Source organism: Boleophthalmus pectinirostris, unplaced genomic scaffold (assembly GCF_026225935.1).
Source record: "Boleophthalmus pectinirostris isolate CB_2022bp ecotype Guang Dong unplaced genomic scaffold, ASM2622593v1 HiC_scaffold_6, whole genome shotgun sequence".
NCBI lineage: Eukaryota > Metazoa > Chordata > Actinopteri > Gobiiformes > Gobiidae > Boleophthalmus > Boleophthalmus pectinirostris.
In genome coordinates, this window is record NW_026571447.1 from 41,337,061 (window position 1) to 41,356,995 (window position 19,935).

At 41.4% G+C, this 19,935-nt stretch overlaps 1 protein-coding gene across 2 annotated transcripts in view; it reads left to right on the forward strand.

The window, feature by feature from the left end:
- The first annotated feature begins 10,422 nt into the window (after nucleotides 1–10,422).
- LOC110173790 (sodium- and chloride-dependent transporter XTRP3) overlaps nucleotides 10,423–19,935 on the forward strand; it is a 35,075-nt gene continuing 25,562 nt past the window's right edge. Inside the window, exons 1-2 of one of the 2 annotated variants that reach the window (XM_055164066.1) lie at nucleotides 10,423–10,585; nucleotides 15,617–15,757. In XM_055164066.1, the coding sequence (XP_055020041.1) occupies nucleotides 10,453–10,585; nucleotides 15,617–15,757 (274 nt within the window). In that variant the 5' untranslated portion in view covers nucleotides 10,423–10,452. The remainder of the gene's footprint in view (nucleotides 10,586–15,616; nucleotides 15,758–19,935) is intronic. The other variant, XM_055164065.1, reaches the window with a different exon arrangement.

The window sequence follows — 19,935 nt, forward strand, 5'->3', positions numbered from 1 at the left end:
ACTACCTGAATTAGCACTTAACTTGTACTTAATTCACCTGTGCTGTAAATAGTTACTCATAAGTATTTCTTACTTAATTACTCATGAACTAACCATTTGTGTGCATTTGTAAATGTATATTTAAGTACAAATTTGAGCATTTATTTATGATTAATAAGTCATGAGAGAATGATTTACTAATAATGCATTATTGTTTCTCTGGAATTTGATCAACCTTAACAAATGTTAATAAACATAATTATTCTTCACTTTAGAAAAACTCTCAGAAAGACTTAAATAACAGAGAACAGCTGCTGAATGATCATTACATTGTGTTATTAGTAAATCATTCTGTCATGGCTTATTAATGATTAATAAATGCTCAAATTTGTACTTAAATATACATTTGTAAACACACAAATGGTTAGTTCATGAGTAATTAAGAAGTATTGAGTTACTATTTACAGCACAGGTGAATTAAGTGCAAGTTAAGTGCTAATTCAGGTAGTAATTAAGTAGTTACTAAGTGTGAATCATTATTAGTTAAGTCTTTGTTCATGCTTTATTAAGGCTAAATAAGGTGCAGTTATTATAAAGTGTTAACAAATAATTTAGTAAAATATACAAAAAATACGCTTGGCGATATATATCGATACAGCAGCACACGATATCGATACTGTATCATGACATTAAACACATTATAAAACACATCGATATTTCAATATTTTTGCACACCTCTACCTATGACGCAGCCCAGACAAGCCCCGCCCCTGATGATCACCTTACATAAGCTCCACCCACACCTCACACCTGCCCCGCCCCCTGCGACCGCCTCTCCGAAGCTCCACCCACACCTGGCAGAAGCCCCGCCCCCTGCGCCCCACAGAAGCCCCAGGTCTCTGTGTGCATCTGTGTGTTGGACCTTCTCTGTCTCATCATCTCTGTCTCTGTTCGGCAATAAATCTATTTTACACCTCACGAACTCTGACTCTGTTTTCTGACTTTATGTTCGATATCGATAAAGAGGCCGACAGGACTCAGAACACCTCAGTCGACACTTTGAATGACTTTGTGAACAAATTGTGCTGTACAAATAAACTTGCCAGAGATCGAAAGAGAAAAGAATGAGGAAAGAAAAGAAAGAGACAAACACTGAGATGCAGATTCAACACGGGACGAGTTTTATGTCCAGACGTTTGTGTTTGGAGAAATATAATCGGTCATTTGCGTCAGAATTCTTATTTTATAAATGACAGACATGGAGCATTCACACTGGATTAAGATCTCAGACGTCGTCCACAGTTATTACACATCACCAAAGGTCCACAGGTCAAACTAATCCCATGTGACTAGAGCTTTAGTTTTCATTGACACACACGTTTCTTTAATTTAGTCCAGAGGTGTTAAACTCATGTTGTTCCGGGGGTCGAGTCCAACCGACTTTGATCCAAAGTGTCCGGATCAGAAAACTCATGTCATATAAACCCCAAAAATAACAATAAGTTCAAATATTTGTGCAGAGAAACACAAATCTATTACAGAAATCTTTTTTAACTGATGAACTCTTTCTTTTACTAAATATGATAATATTATGAACAACCTGAAACTTTAAGAAAAATACAATTTCAACCCAAAGTTTGAACATGAACTTGTCTGTAAACAGGAATAAGTCCATTTTTGTTGTAAAATCCTGCACTCGGCTCCACTTTTCTCATGTTGGACATTTTTCTGATGAGGGTGTCACGGTCAACAGTCAAAACGATCGTCCTTTAAGAGCGTTTGGAAAGAGACAAGTCTTCATTTGTGCTGCTCTGGTGGGAGGGGCCACGTACAGAGACGCTGGAGACGCTGCTGTGATAAACACCACAGAAAATTAACACCATTTTAATAGAAAATATCATTAAAATATTTTAGTAGAAAATCAGCCGAGGGCCAGATTAAAGGTCTTGCAGGGCCGGATCTGGCCCCCGGGCCGTATGTTTGACACTCTTGGGTTAGAGGACAGTGTCTATTCATGCAAACCAGGAAAACGTTTGGAAACATGCAGTGAAACGTCCGGTGCAGCTCCTGACACTGGACCAACTGTGATCAAACCCACTGAAGTAAACGACGTCATCAAACTTTAGCAGAGTTTTCACAACCTGCCAGAAGTTTCCGTGTGGGACGTGAGTCTAAACACAGCGTCGACGTCACTCACAGACACAGGCTCAAAACTAGAGAAACACCACAAGTTCTTCAAAGAAAAGCACTTGTTTGCCCCAGTTTTCTTCATCTCCGTGTCACTGTCGTTTTCCGTTATGTTCGGCTCATCAACATTTCCAACCAAACCTCAGTTTTCATCATTTGAATAATAAAAAATATATAATAATTGAGATGAATCCATGATAAATTATGATACAATTTTTATTATTCAAATGATGAAAACTGAGGTTTGGTTGGAAATGTTGATGAGCCGAACATAACGGAAAACGACAGTGACACGGAGATGAAGAAAACTGGGACATTTTCTCATTTTTCCTGCAGTTTGTCAGACTTACACACCTCACATCTTCACATGTTTCCTGGTTGGTGACGTGAGTGTGAAGAGAGACTTTTGTGTGAACCTCAGGAGAAAGTCTCAGCTCAGGATCTGCTCGGCTCCGAAACGTGACAAAGACACGAGACGGTTTTTCCTCGTCTGTGATTCGGGTCATTTCACTTTTTTTCTTTGTTGTAACTGTGAAAAATGTTGGTCTGGGATTTTTCTCCTGGTTAAAGCCAAACACACACACACACACACACATACACACACACACACACACACACACACACACACTCTGGACCCACACACACACACACACACACACACACACACACACACATACACACACACACACACACACACACACACACACACACATACACACATACACACATACACACACACTCTGGAGCCCCCCCCCCCCACACACACACACACACACACACACTCTGGACCCACACACACACACTCTGGAGACACACTCACACACTCTGGAGCCCACACACACACACTCTGGAGCCCACACACACACACACACACACACACACACTGGAGCCCCCCACACACTCTGGACCCACACACACTCTGGACCCACACACACACACACTCTGGAGCCCCACACACACACTCTGGAGCCCCCCACACACACACACACACACACTCTCTGGAGCCCCACACACACTTTGCCGCCCCACACACACTCTGGAGCCCCCCACACACACACACACACTCTGGCTGTGGACCTCGTGAGGACTCTGTGGAGATTTTCCAAACAAACATGGATGTGGGGCAGAGCTCGACCTGACAGCAGGGGGCAGCAAAACAACACCTCCTCCTCCTGAGTCTGAGTCTGGTCCAGAGAAACTCGCTCTGGACGCTCATTCACAAAATGTGCACCTGTCAAAGAGCCTGGCACCTGCCGAGGCCCTGGCACCTGCCGAGGCCCTGGCACCTGCCGAGGCCCTGGCACCTGCCGAGGCCCTGGCACCTGCAGAGGCCCTGGCACCTGCAGAGGCCCTGGCACCTGCCGAGGCCCTGGCACCTGCCGAGGCCCTGGCACCTGCCGAGGCCCTGGCACCTGCCGAGGCCCTGGCACGCTGCACATTTCTCTGATCTGGCCAAGATTTTAACACTTATAATCAGGTTCTTCATGTTGTTTTCAGGTTTATGATCGATTTATTTGCTCTGAGATGCTTCATTTTTTGTCTAGAGTTCGTTTATTTGAAGAGAACCTGTCGAGTAAAATGATCTTGCTGCACGGACACCTCATTTCACTACTTCAAAGTCATTTTCTGATAGATTTAAGTGTTTATATCTCACATTTTGGCCCTGCTTTTTTTGCAGTGTACCTGCCGAGGGGTTTGGGCCCAGAGAACAAACACGACACACAACACTGGAATAATGTTCAACTGTCCATAAGAGAAAGTCCATCACTGTCCTGTCCACTTTCAAACAGCACTAAAATAATAATAATAATAATAATACATTGGTTTTACAGAGCGCTCTTCATGGTAACACAAATTAACACTAAAACACTCAAATATCACACAAAACTGACTCTCGTGAGCTTTAAGTCGTGTTCTAACACTGTTCCCTTCTCAAAAACAGACCTGGAGTTGTGTTTGTTTCATTCACATGTTTGACTAAATCTTTATTATGAGTCTGTTTACATTTACAAAGCTCCAAACACTCTGCTCCACCTTGTGATGTCATGAAGCGGTAGTCAGGCTGGTGTCACCATGTGCCTCCGCTCAATTTCATTTCTCTCCATCGACTAGATCAGGAATCAGAAAACACTAGACGATTTGAAGAATCCTGGAAGTTGTAGACACGCACCGACCAATCAGCTGTGGGCTGTGAAGTCATGATGTCATCGTGGTCGTGGCGTTTGTCTGTGTCACTTTTGTGGAACAGCACAACAGTAAACAAAGCGTCGAGATGTAGAAGACAAACATTCTGTGTTGGCGATGATTCTTCAGATCCCCGAGGATTTAAAGTCGGAACAAAGAGAATGTTTGGTGAATTTGATCTCGGGGAAAGTCGTTCTTGTTCTTCTTCCTACAGGATTTGGAGCTTTACAAACGTCACGACCAAACAGCAGCGACTGGTTCAATAAAAAAAGTCCCGTCTCCTGTCGAGTGAACGAATCCTAAAGCAGCAGGTCACACGGTTTCCACCAAGTGAAACCAGCTCAGGAATCAGACTAGAGAAGCGATTGAAGTACTAAAACTGTTTTGATCATTTACAGAACATCACTAAATTGAGGCCAATTTTATCAAAAAGTCGTGTTGGTCCAAACGTGTCGGCGACTAATAAATAATAATAAAAACATTTAATACATTCAGTCGCTGTGGCTCGGGTTTGTACTTCACCCACTTTTACAGTTTTCAGTAAAGGCTAAATTCTGTTCAGATTTCAAGTTTAACCCTCCTCTTAAAAACACCTGTGCTGATACTTCTGACTTTTTTATGACCCTGTGAATCGTTCTACATCTTCGATTGATCTAATCCAGCGCTGGATTATTGTTTTACACAGGCTGATTATTTTCAACTCTGCATTTTTTATTGTGCAGGAGGAACACGCAGTAGTGTAACCTCAAGCAGAAAAGGCTCACAGTGCACCTTTAAAAGTGATGCATTAGTAAGATTTATTTTATTTTCTTGTACAAATATTGATTGATTGATTATTTATTTGGGTCACAGGTGTATTTTGACCTGAATTCACAGACAGTCATATTTAACACACACAGACCCAAAAGGTGCAGGCTGAACTTTATTCTGCCTTTACCTTTTATTCTTTTATCAGAGCTTCATCTTGACACCAGCTCATCTTCATAAACACAGCGAGAGGAAACAAACAAATCAGAAACAGAACAACAAAGTTCTACAACACAAAATAACTCTCATATTTCATGTTTCTGTCCAGAGTTAAACATTTAAACTTCTTTATAAAGTGAAAGAGTTTGATGCGCAGTTTTAGGTTTTCTGTCCAGTTGTTCCACAGCTTCAACACTTTAACAGATTCACAAAAATTTCAGTTTGTTCTGATTTTCTTTTTAATAAACACGTCCGTTCCTCTGAGCTCATATCGGCTCTTTCGGATTTTGAACATGTTCTGTAAAGATTTTGACAGATTATTGTTTTCTTTGAACATGATTTTCAGAGTATAAAGGTAAAGACTAAATCATAAAATTTCAGCGTTTGAAGGTTTATAAATAACAAATTGGTTGATTCGTTATAAGTTGATAATGTGATTTGCTCTTATTGCCTTTTTTTTGCAGGTAAAAACTGGATTTGTATTAGTTTTATAAGTATTTCCCCAAATCTCAATACTGTAGTTTATGTCGAGCATCACCAGTGAATTATATATAATAAAAAGACTGTTTTTATCTAGGATATATCTATATTTGTATATGATTGCGATCACTTTAGATTATTTATTTATTTATTTATTTATTTATTTTCCCCAATATTTGTAGACAAGAAAAATTTCACGTGAACAACTGGCCACGTTATTAACACAGGTCAACATACACCAAAAAAATTAAATAAAATAAAGATAATAATAATAATAATTACAAACAAATTACACACTCACACACTCATACACATTCACATGTTCACTTTACAATATTTGCACAATACAATTTATCAGTCGCAGGTAAGTCTTGATTTATATTCGGTGACCATATGTACTTAAAAAAAATATATATATATATATATATATATATATATATATATATATATATAGGATCATTTATTTTTTATTTTATTTATGTGTGATGCAGGTTTGAGCTGTAAACACGAGTGAAAAACACGCAGAGAAAGAATCAGTTTGAATGTGGCTTTGAGTAAAACCTGGTCCAGCTGTGAGGGGCCTGGGGGGGGTGAGGGGGGCCCGGGGGGGGGACGGGGGGACGGGGGGACAGGGGGGGCCTCCTCTGCTTTGTGCACCTGTCAGTGTGGATTTGTGCTCACCTTTGTTCTGCTCGCGGTCAGGAACATGTATTCAACGCTTCAACTGTTCCTGGACTTTCTTTGAGGCTCTGAAACCGGAAGAACCAAGCGGACGAACGGTTTAAAAAAGAAGACCACCCGTAAAAGTGTCTTGCTCAATAACCGGGTGTTGTAACCGCGTGGCGGCGTCGTCCGAGTGGCCCGAGCCGCAGTCGTGTCGTGTGTGTGGAACTTGAACGTCTCTGGAGATAAACTTTGACACAGTGAACCAGATGCGGCGCTCGCAGTGACGCCGAGGCTCCTGCGGGCGGCGCTGCTGCTGCTGCACACGGCCCTGAGGCTCGCGCTCTTACGCTCCTGGTTACGCGACCAAACCCCCCCCCCCCCCCCCCCCCCCCCCGTCAAACTGTGGCCCCCTCACTCCCCCCTCCTCCCTGAACCTTCTCTCCATCCTGTAAAAACAAAGTGACGCACGTGGCTCCTCCAAACTCTGGACCAGTTTAACGTCCAGTAAAAAGACGATCATTAAAAACACTCTTTACAGTGTTAATTATCGCTAAATATTGGCGTTAATCAGCTCAGTTATCGTGTTTATTTATTAGTTATTTATTACAGCGATTAACTCCACGAAACCGACTACGTGACAAGGAAAACTTTTTTTTTTTTTTTGACACTGTTGTTTGTGCAAAAACTGGAGGGTTAAAATTTCAGAGTTGTTTTTAACACAAAAAGTGTTATTTTAACTATTTGAAAGTTAAATTGGGGTTTGAGTTGGGGTTATTTGAAGCTGAGTTGATGTGGTTGAAATTAATTCAACTTTCCCTAGTGTTAATTCAACTTCGCTCAGTGTTAATTCAACTTCCCTTGGTGTTAAATCAACCTTCCTTAGTGTTAATTTGTCTCCTCCACCACTTCAAACTCCCTCCAGAGAAGAACCAGTTTGAACCAGTTTTGTTCATAATTTCATCTTAAATTAACTCAAATAAAGTGTCAAAATAAAAACCCCTCTGTGTGTTGTTGAGTTAAATCAGGATAACTCTACAAAGTGTTATCTGTTTACTCTCTAAACGTTCATTTAACTCTGGATTTCAGGTTAAACAGGAACTTTGGTCCAGTTTTACTTCATGAACATTTACACAAATGTTAAATTAACTCTAGAACAGAGTGACTCAGATAAACACTGAGAAAATGTTAAAATTGTTTCCGTGAGAGTGAATTTTTAGCACTTCACTTGCTCTGTGTGTTTTTATTTATTTTATTTTTGTATTATTAAACGTCACATTATGTCTTGTATTACACATTTGTCAGTATTTTTTTAAAGCCATAATTTAATTTAATTTAATTTTGTTTAATTTAATTCAATTTTATTTTATTTTATTGGAGCACAATTATGGTGAGGAGGTAACATTAGTGAGGAAATTAAAACATATCAGACTTTATTTGTATTTAAAACTGAATGGTTCATTCTTAACGATCATTTAAACAAATAAATATGTCTGTTATTAAAGTTTAAAGTGTAATATTACTCATTCAGAACGGAGAAAAAATGTCACGTGTTTGTTTTTGTTTTGGTCTCGTCAAATGAAAAACACTTTTTATGAATCAAACTGAACTGAACTAAAGACGCACGACGGCACATTCAGGCGGAGGACGGAGGGGGCGGGGTCTATTCAGGCGGAGGACGGAGGGGCGGGGTCTATGCTGACGGAAGACGGAGGGGGCGGGGTCTATCCTGGCGGAGGACGGAGGGGGCGGGGTCTATGCTGACGGAGGACGGAGGGGGCGGGGTCTATCCTGGCGGAGGACGGAGGGGCGGGGTCTATCCTGGCGGACGACGGAGGGGCGGGGTCTATTCTGGAGGAGGACGGAGGGGGCGGGGTCTATCCTGACGGAGGACGGAGGGGGCGGGGTCTCGTGATGTAACGCCGGGTCGTCTCCGGGGCAGATGTGGCATTTTTCTGAACGGGCCCCGACTTCACACACACACCACAGTGACACGGGGCCCAGCGGGGGGCCCCACCACAACGTTACACAACACCACACAACGACGACACAACCAGGAGAGTCTGTGTGACGACGCAAACTCCCGTCAAACACAAACGCACAACTACACACAAACTACGACAACCGTTTGTGCTGCTAAAAGTTTAATTTGTGCTGTTTTAGTTTTGCAGATTCTTGTGTTTTTATCTCAAATATCAGTCAAAACCAAATGACTAAAGACACAGACTTTTCCACAGACTCGGGTCGTTTCTCTTCACGAGTTTTGTGGAGTTTTGTTAAAGTCGCTGTCGTCAACGGAACAGAAACGACCAAAATATAATTTACACAAAAATAATAATTAATCATTTTAGAAATAAACTCACACAAATGAAAAGAGTCACACACAAAACAACACAAACCAAACACAAATGTTCACATAATTTTCTGCTGTTTTGAGTCTCTTACAGAAATATAACATTTTCTCAGAGTTTATCTGAGTCACTCTGTTCTAGAGTTAATTTAACATTTTTTTGTAAATGTTCATGAAGTAAAACTGGACCAAAGTTCCTGTTTAACCCAAATCCAGAGTTAAATGAAGGTTTAGAGAGTAAACAGATAACACTGTGTAGAGTTATCCTGATTTAACTAAACAACACACAGAGGAGTTTATTCACTTTATTTGAGTTAATTTAAGATGAAATTATGAACAAAACTGGTTCAAACTGGTTCTTCTCTGGAGAGGAGCCAAATTTCAACCAAATCAAATAACACCAACTCAAACCCCAAATTAACTTTCAAAGAGTTAAAATAACACTTTTGGTGTTAAAAACAACTCTGAAATATTTTACACTGAAATTTTAACCCTTCAGTTTTTGCTGTGTGCTCCTGAACCTTGAGGTTATTTCCCAGAGTTGATTTGGTTAATTTAACTTCTCTTAGTGTTAATTTGTCTCCACCACTTTAAACTCCCTCCAGAGTAAGAACCAGTTTGAACCAGTTTTGTTCTGAATTTCATTTTAAATTAACTCAAATAAAGTGTCAAAATAAAACCCCTCTGTGTGTTGTTGAGTTAAATCAGGTTAACTCTACAAAGTGTTATCTGTTTACTCTCTAAACCTTCATTTAACTCTGGATTTGGGTTAAACAGGAACTTTGGTCCAGTTTTACTTCATGAACATTTACACAAATGTTAAATTAACTCTAGAACAGAGTGACTCAGAGAAACTCTGAGAAACTGATTCTGTGAGAGTTCATTTTAACTCTCCAGAGAGTGAAGTGTTACTCAAACATGTGAATGAAACAAAACACAACTCCACAGTTTTATAAACCGTTTTATAAAATAACTTAAAGCTCAATAGAGTCGGTTTTGTGTAACAGAGACTTTTGTTGTTACGTAGCGGTGTTATCGTGCGCGCGGTGTTATCGTGCGCGCGAGGTTATCGTGCGCGCGGTGTTATCGTGCGCGCGGTGTTATCGTGCGCGAGGTGTTATCGTGCGCGGGGAAGTGGGTCATACATGCGGCTCTGAGTCAAACATTCACCTGTTACGGCCCTGCCCCCCCCCCCCCCCCCCCGTCCTCTTATCTGCCCCCGACAAACGCACATGTGGAGCAGAAACACCAGAACCACGATCCGAGACTCACGAGAACAAACACCTGCTCCTCAGGACCAGATGTGATCCTGTTTAAAACCAGATTTACTCCTGTTTAAAAACCAGATTTACTCCTGTTTAAAAACCAGATTCAAGACCAGATTTAAAACCAGTTTTAGTCCCGTTTAAGACCAGTTTTAGTCCAGTTTTAGTTTTAAGACCAGTTTTAGTCCTGGTGGAGCTGCTCATCCACGGTGCGTCTTGGTTCCTCGCGGACGCGTCACGGAGAGAGAAAGACCCTCCTCCTCTTCCTCCTCTTCCTCCTCTTCGTCTATAAGAAGCGGATCACACAAAGGAGCGCGCTCAGACGGACGGACCGCGCGCGCACCGGGACTTTCACGCGCACCGCACACGGACACGGTCATGGAGAAAGGCGCGAGCTCAGCCAGACCCAACTGGGACAGTCCGGTCCAGTTCCTGTTGGCCTGCGTCTCCTACGCGGTGGGACTCGGGAACGTGTGGCGCTTCCCGTACCTGTGCCAGATGCACGGGGGAGGTGAGTGCGCGACACGTGCACGCGGCTGTGTGTGTGTGTGTGGGGGGGGGGGTGGGTGCAACACCTGCTCCGCGTGCGCTTTTTCTCCTTTTCCACGCGCACCTTTACGCACACGCTCCACATGACACAATCCTCCACACACACACACACACACACACACGCGCACACACACACACGCGCGCACGCACAGACGTGCACTTGTGTTTGTTTCACTTCACACGTGTTTGAATAATCCTTTATTCTGAGTCTGTCTACATCTCCAAACGCTCTGTTCCACCTTGTGATGTCATATAGTGGTATTTCTCAAGTGAACAGCTCCTTTTACCTTCAGTATTTGTAGTTTTATTGGGTCATTTTGCAGCTCAACAAAACAAAACACAGACTCCAGCCTCGTGGATCAGGACTGAAATCGTTGAGGCTGAAGTCAAAACTTCTTCTAAATCTAAAATCCTAAATCTGTTAAACAAACACAGAATTCGTGTGAAGAATTCCTCAGTCGTCCAGGTCGAATCCACGACGAGGAGAAAACAGAAAACAGAAAACAGAAAACAGAATTCCAAGAAAAAAGCAGCGTCTGAACAGCAAGTTTGAGTTTATAATTTCACTTACGACTTACAAACTGAATTTAATCCATAATTCATTCTTTCATTCCAGAGCTGTAGATCTTTCAGAACATAACACTTTAAACTCTTTTTTAAAGGTTTATACGGTGTTAGACTTTTGTTCCGCACACTCACCTCTCGAACACAAATACAAACACTTTTTTACTCGGTTCTTAGCTTCATTTTTTTTTAAAGATTTCAGTTTTTCATTTAGTTTTTTTCTTTTCTGGTCGTACAAACCAGAGTCGTGACCTGGACTCGAGTCAGACCTGAGCCACTATTTTTACAAATTGACTTGACAAAACGGACTAAGACTTGGGACTCGACTCGGACTTGAGGCCTGCGACGTAAGAAAAACTCTTTAAATCTGGATTCTTTCTGTTCTGATGTGACGATTTACACTAAGATCTTGTCAAGACGTTTAAAAAGGAAAAATTTATCTAAATTCATTTCTTTCTTAAATCCAGACTCAAAACATTTCTGTTTGACTGTGCAAATAACTGAAAGGTTTTCATTCCGCACTCTTCTCTCCAATTTATGTCTCTCTTTTTTAATTTTAATCTTCATGATTATTTATGTTTTGATTAGTTTTTATTATGATTTTAAAGTATTTCTTATTCTGTAAAACACTTCGAATGACTTTGTGGACGAATTGTGCTGTACAAATAAACTTACTTTTGCCTTACAACACTTATATAAATACTTAAGTATAAATATACTGTGACTTTTTAATTACAGTTTAATTAAAATTCATATAAACTGCAAAAATCTAAACTATATTTGGTATTTTTTGGTTTAAAGACTTGAAATGACTTGAAGTTCAAAGCAGACGACTTGGATTTGACTTGGACTTGACTTGGACTTGGACTTGATTTGGACTTGACTTGGACTTGACTTGGATTTGACTTGGATTTGACTTGGACTTGACTTGGACTTGACTTGGATTTGACTTGGACTTGACTTGACTTGACTTGACTTGGACTTGACTTGGGACTTTGACTTGGACTTGACTTGACTTGACTTGGACTTGACTTGACTTGATTGACTTGACTTGGACTTGACTTGGACTTGACTTGGACTTGACTTGACTTGACTTGATGACTTGACTTGACTTGGACTTGACTTGGACTTGACTTGGACTTGACTTGGACTTGTGGGCCAGGGACTCTAGACTCGACTTGGACTTGAGGCCTGCGACGTGAGAAACTCTTTAAATCTGGATTCTTTCTGTTCTGATGTGACGATTCACACTAAGATCTTGTCAAGACGTTTAAAAAGGAAAAAATTACCAAATTCATTTCTACAACTCATATAAACTCTATAGATACATAAATATATAAAAATATAAATATATATAAAAATATATAAAAAATATAAATATAGTGTGATTTTTTAAGCACAGTTTAGTTTAAAATTCATATAAATTACAAAAACAAACCTTTATTATATTTAGTACTTTGGTTTAAAGACTTGAAATGACTTGAAGTTCAAAGACTTGGACTTGACTTGGTTTTATGGACCAGTGACTCGAGACTCGACTTGGACTTGACTGTATTTGACTTGGGACTTGACTCAGACTTGAGGTCAGAGACTTGAGACTCACAAAACGACGACTTGGTCCCAGCTCTTTTACAAACTAATAATAATGTGAACGAAAGAATAAAAGTTTCTCGTTTATGATCGTGTCAAAATAAAACGTGATGTTAAAATATTAAAGAAAACGTTAAAGAAAAGTTTGTGTTTAGTTCAAAGTCGCGGTTTTATTTGTGAAAACGATGGATCTGGTCGAGTCGTTCGGTCGAGATCAGAAATTCCAGGACCTGAAATGATCCAGTTGATTCTAGTGAAGGTGTGTGGAGTTTAAAAACACAGTGGAGCTTTTTCTGTATCACCACATGATGACATCACCAGGTGGAACAGAGTGTTTTTTGTTGTGTTGAGAGAAGAACTGAGTGTAAATGTGCAGGTTTGTGAGTTAAACGTGTGAATGAAACAACGGGAACATCAGAACATGTTTTAAATCTCACTGGAGTCACTTTTGTTTGATATTGAACCTTTGGGATTTGACCTTTAAAGAGTTTTTGTGGTTTGTTGTGGCTCCTGGACGTCAGAGCTGAAGGGAAAGTGGACGTGAAGCTCGAGGAAACATCGTCCACTCGCTTCTCGCTTCTCCCAACGTGACATAAAAAAACAAAGAACAAATAGAAAGAAAATAACTACAATAATAAATGTCAAACCAGAGAAAAAGGTGAAAACAAACTACACAGACTCAAGAAATCTGCAGGACTGAACCAGAAACTAAAACCAGGACTGAACCAGGAACTAAACCAGGACTAAACCAGGATTAAACCAGAACTGAACCAGGACTGAACCAGGACTGAACCAGGACTAAAACCAGGACTAAAAGGACTAGGACTAAATGAGGACTAAACCAGGACTGAACTAGAACTAAACCAGGACTGAACTAGGACTAAACCGTACTCATACCTCCTGGGTCAGTCCTGTTGTAGTCCTGGTTTAGTCCCTGTTTAGTCCTGTTTTAGTCCTTGTTTAGTCTTAGTTTAGTCCTGGTTTAGTCCTGGTTTAGTCCTGGTTTAGTCCTGGTTTAGTCCCTGTTTAGTCCCGTTTTCCGTGTTTAGTCCCGGTTTAGTCTTGGTTCAGTCCTGGTTTAGTCCTGGTTTAGTCCTTTTAGTGTGTGTAAATGTGTGTATGTGTGTGTGTAAGTGTGTGTAGTTTTCTCCATCAGTTTCATAAATCTGCTCCATCACCAAATCTTCAACCAACAAACTCCACAAAGGAGAAACATTCTTCATGAACAATTTATCCACAAATATCAAGAGAAGAAAGTTGATTGACAGAACCTCACAACTGTGAGTGATGAAAGTCACACCGTCTGTTCTGGTGGAAGCTGCAGGAGCTTCTGTTCTCGCACCATCAGACTCACAGCAGCTTCATCCTCCAGACTCCAGACGAGAGGAGCTGAACTCTCCTCCAGAACCTCCAGACGACCAGGAACCTGCACCTCCACAAAGAACAGCTGGACTTTTCCATTTATTATTATTTATTTACACACGTGAGAGTGAGAAGCACAGTTTCGTTGGTAACACTTTATAATAACTACACCTTATTTAGCCTTAATAAAGCATGAACAAAGACTTAATTAATAATGATTCACGCTTAGTAACTTACTTAATTACTACCTGAATTAGCACTTAACTTGCACTTAATTCACCTGTGCTGTAAATAGTTACTCATAAGTATTTCTTACTTAATTACTCATGAACTAACCATTTATGTGCATTTGTAAATGTATATTTAAGTACAAATTGGAGCATTTATTAATGATTAGTAAACCATGAAAGAATGATTTACTAGTAATGCATTATTGTTTCTCTGGAATTTGACCAACCTTAACAAATGTTTAATAAACATAATTAAAACTCTCAGAAAGACTTAACTAACAGATAACAGCTGCTGAATGATCATTGTGTTGTGTTATTAGTAAATCATTCTGTCATGGGTTATTAATCATTAATAAATGCTCAAATGTGAACTTAAATATACATTTGTAAACATGCAAATGGTTAGTTCATGAGTAATTAAGTAAGAAATACTTGAGTAAGTATTTCCAGCACAGGCGAATTAAGTGCAAGTGAAGTGCTAATTCAGGTAGTAATTAAGTAGTTACTAAGTGTGAATCATTAATAATTAAGTCTTTGTTCATGCTTTATTAAGGTGTAGTTATTATAAAGTGTTACCATTTTGTTTCTTCATTTGTTTTGTATGAAAAATTGACAGTAAATGTTTTTGAACTTGAACTAAGAAAGACAAAAGCTTAAAGGAAAAGAACGAGCCACATGAGTCACACACTGAAATAAACTAACGATATGAGACTCACAGTTAAACCGCACAAATCTGTCCATGCAAATATCCACATCATCAAATCCATCAGTCTGAACAAGTTCCTTCTGTTTTCTCCAGGATCAGAACATGAGTTGAGTTTGTTGTTGTGACTCGTTGTTTCTTTAAGTTTTGTTCTTTCTTCTCTTGATATTTGTGGATAAATTGTTCATGAAGAATGTTTCTCCTTTGTGGAGTTTGTCGGTTAAAGATTTGGTGATGGAGCAGATTTATGAAACTGCTGGAGAAAACGACACACATTTACACACACATTTACACACACACTTACACACACATTTACACAGAAAACCATTAACCAGAAGTTCCACAAACCTAAAGCAAATTACATCCAAACACGTCTAAACTGGGTTTATATCAGAACTAAACCAGCGCAGCCTCCAGCAGGTCTGTGTGGGTCTTTTTGGTCTTTTTTGGTCCTTGTGAGTGACCAGTTGGTGTGTGTGTGTGTGTGTGTGTGTGTGTGTGTGTGTGCGTGTGCGCGTGCGCGTGTGTGTGTGTGTGTGTGCAGGGGGCTTCCTGATCCCGTACCTGCTCATGCTTTTCCTGGAGGGGGTCCCGCTCTTCTACATGGAACTCGCCATCGGACAGAAGATGCGTCAGGGAAGTATCGGGGCCTGGACCAACATCAGCCCGTACCTGGGCGGAGTGGGTCAGTCACACACACGACACCTGTCACACATGACACCTGTCACACATGACACCTGTCACACATGACACCTGTAACACACGACACACACTGTCACACATGACACCTGTCACACACGACACACACACACATGTCACACATGACACCTGTCACACATGTCACACATGTCACACACGACACCTGTCACACACACCTGTCACACACTGTACACATGTCACACATGACACCTGTCACACACACACACACACTGTCACACATGTCACACACTGTCACACACACGACACCTGTCACACATGACACCTGTCACACATGACACCTGTCACACACACCGACACCTGTCACACATGACACCTGTCACACATGACACCTGTCACACACACACACTGTCACACACACGACACACACTGACACCTCACACACACGACACCTGTCACACACACACGACACCTGTCACACATGACACCTGTCACACACACACCTGTCACACACACAACACCTGTAACACACACAACACCTGTAACACACACAACACCAGTCACACATGACACCTGTCACACATGACACCTGTCACACACACGACACCTGTCACACACGACACCTGTCACACATGACACCTGTCACACACACGACACCTGTAACACACACAACACCTGTAACACACACAACACCAGTCACACATGACACCTGTCACACATGACACCTGTCACACACACGACACCTGTCACACATGACACCTGTCACACATGACACCTGTAACACACCACAACACCTGTAACACACACACAACACCTGTAACACACACACACACACACCAGTCACACATGACACCTGTCACACATGACACCTGTCACACACACACGACACCTGTCACACATGACACACATGTCACACATGACACCTGTCACACACACGACACCTGTCACACACATGACACCTGTCACACATGACACCTGTCACACACACACACGACACCTGTCACACACGACACCTGTCACACACACGACACCTGTCACACATGACACCTGTAACACACACGACACCTGTCACACACACACACACACACCTGTCACACATGACACACTGTACACACACACATGACACCTGTCACACACACGACACCTGTCACACACACTCAGTCGTTTAAAACCTTTAATGGTGTTTAATCTCATGAGTTTTGTGACTCGTGATGAATGAATCTCACATTTTTGTCCTTTTGAATCAGTTTCATTTTCTCGTCCAAGTAGAAAAGTGACAGATTCTGTGCAAATGTTTGTTACAAACCAGAACAAAAGTCAGTGAGCGTCTGTGTAGAAGGTTCCACTGTCATGTTCCTCTGAGATGAAGAGTCTCCTGACCTGAGGTAGTTCTCCTGTGACCTGAGGTAGTTCTCCTGTGACCTGAGGTAGTTCTCCTGTGACCTGAGGTAGTTCTCCTGTGACCTGAGGTAGTTCTCCTGTGACCTGAGGTAGTTCTCCTGTGACCTGAGGTAGTTCTCCTGTGACCTGAGGTAGTACCTGAGGTAGTTCTCCTGTGACCTGAGGTAGTTCTCCTGTGACCTGAGGTAGTTCTCCTGTGACCTGAGGTAGTTCTCCTGTGACCTGAGGTAGTTCTCCTGTGACCTCTGTGATCACCTGACTCCTGTGACCTGAGTTCTCCTGTGACCTGTTCCACACTCACCTGACTCTGTGACCTGAGAACAGAACCGAGCTGCAGACGGTGACATCATCACCTGGTGCTCCTGTGACCTGAGCAGAGAAAATCAGTCCCTGTGACCTGCGGCCTGACAAACGTGTTAAACAGTGAGAGAAAAACTGAAGAGGCTCTAAAACTTCTGTCTCTGTCTCAGTACAGATTCACCGTGTCTTTTAGAGCAGAGTTTATTTTGTGTTTTCCTTGTATGAGTGACACACACACACACACACACACACACACACACACACACACACACACACACACACGCACAGCACACACACACACACACACACACACACACACACACACACACACACACACACACACACACGCACACACACACACACACACACACACACACACACACACACACACACACACACACACACACACACACACACACACACACACACAGCTCGAGATGGTCCATCTCTTTCAGCCGGTAATTCTCAGTTTTGTACAAATTGTTTTGCCTCCAGTTTACAGTCAGATTCTGTCGTTTTTTTAATGTTCCAGCTTATGAAAAAACTCGGTCACTGAGTCACAAAGAGCAATAATGTCACAATTTTTTTTAAAAAGGACGCAGTTAAAATTGTTTTGCATTAACTCATTAATAAGGCAAGTTTATTTGTACAGCACAATTCGTACACAAAGTATTTCAAAGTGTTTTACAGAATAAGAAATACATTAAAATCATAATCAAAACAAAACATAAATAATCATGAAGATTAAAATGAAAAAAGAGAGACATAAATTGGAGAGAAGAGTGAAGAATGAAATCCTTTCAGTTATTTGCACAGTTAAACAGAAATGTTTAGAGTCTGGATTTAAACAGCGTCACAGAAGAGTCTGTCTCACATGTTCAGACTGTTCCAGGTTTTAGCTGCATGAACCTGAAACTCTGACTCCCCTTGTTTAGTCGTGACTCTGGGCACCAGCAGGAGTTGGTCCCTGAGCTCCTCAGAGTGTGAGATGTTCATATGACACTAACATGTCACAGATGGACTTTGGTGCTCGGTCGTGGAGACACTTGTACAAACAGAGACACTTTAAAGTCTCTGAGCCACAGGAGCCAGAGCAGAGACCTGAGACCAGGACGCATGTGCTCGTACTTCCTAGTTCGAGTCAGGACCCGAGCTGCAGCGTTCTGGATGTTGTGGATGTTCTGGATGTTCTGGATGTTCTGGATGTTCTGGATGTTCTGGATGTTCTGGATGTTCTGGATGTTCTGGATGTTCTGGATGTTCTGCAGCGTCTCACAGCTCGTTTGGAGAGACCAGTGAGCAGAACATTACAGTATCTAACCTACTGGAGACAAACGCATGGATAAGTTTCTCCAAGTCTGATTTAGACAGTAAACCTTTGATTTTTGCTATGTTTTTTAGATGGTAAAAGGCTGCAGATGTTTTTGACTTTGATGTGGCTGTTAAAGTTCAAGTCTGAGTCCATTATTACCCCGAGATTTCTTGCCTGATTTGAAGGTTTTAGAGAGAGAGACTGGAGGTGATGCTGACACTGTCCCTTTGTTTCTGTGGACCAAACACTATGACTTCAGTCTTGTCAGAGTTTAGCTGGAGAAAGTTGTCGGATGCAGTGACCAAGTGACTCCACTGGTCCATAGTCTCCTGCTGCCAGAGAGACGTAGATCTGAGTGTCGTCTGCATAATTGTGGTAGGACACGTTATTGCTGCTTATTAACTGGCCTGTAGGGGGCAGCATGTAGAGATTGAACAACAGGGGGCCCAGGATTGACCCCTGAGGCACCCCACAGGTCAGGGCCATGTGATCTGAGACTAATAACACTAACACGATATCTTTGACGTAGTAAACATATAAAAAAAACAAAAACTGGTAGTGTCACTTCTTTATACCGACTTTGAGCTTCTATTTTTGCAACTTCACTCACCACATACAGAAAATCTCACACTAATCGATATTAAAACTAATATCGAAACTATTCCTATATCCTCATTTTTCGCAGGTATCGATCTTAAAAAAAATACAATTTTCAGGACGGAGCAAAACGTTTCCTAAATGTGTTTAAAACCATCTGGAGCTGAATCAGAACAAGTATAAGACACAGAGACTAGAACACACACATGGACCTGGTTTAGACCTGGTTTAGTCCTGGTTTAGGCCTGGTTTAGTCCTGGTTTAGGCCTGGTTTAGTCCTGGTTTAGAGGCCTGGTTTAGAGTCCTGGTTTAGTGGTTTAGACCTGGTTTAGACCTGGTTTAGTCCCTGGTTTAGTCCTGGTTTAGACCTGGTTTAGACCTGGTTTAGACCTGGTTTAGACCTGGTTCCTGGTTTAGACCTGGTTTAGACCTGGTTTAGACCTGGTTTAGTCCTGGTTTAGACCTGAGAAGTAGTAGAAGACCTGGTTTAGACCTGGTTTAGGGAATAGAAAAGAAAGTTTTAGTCCTGGTTTAGTCCTGGTTTATGGTTTAAGTGGAAAATCCTGGTTTACAGGAGATTGTTTAAAGAAAGAAAG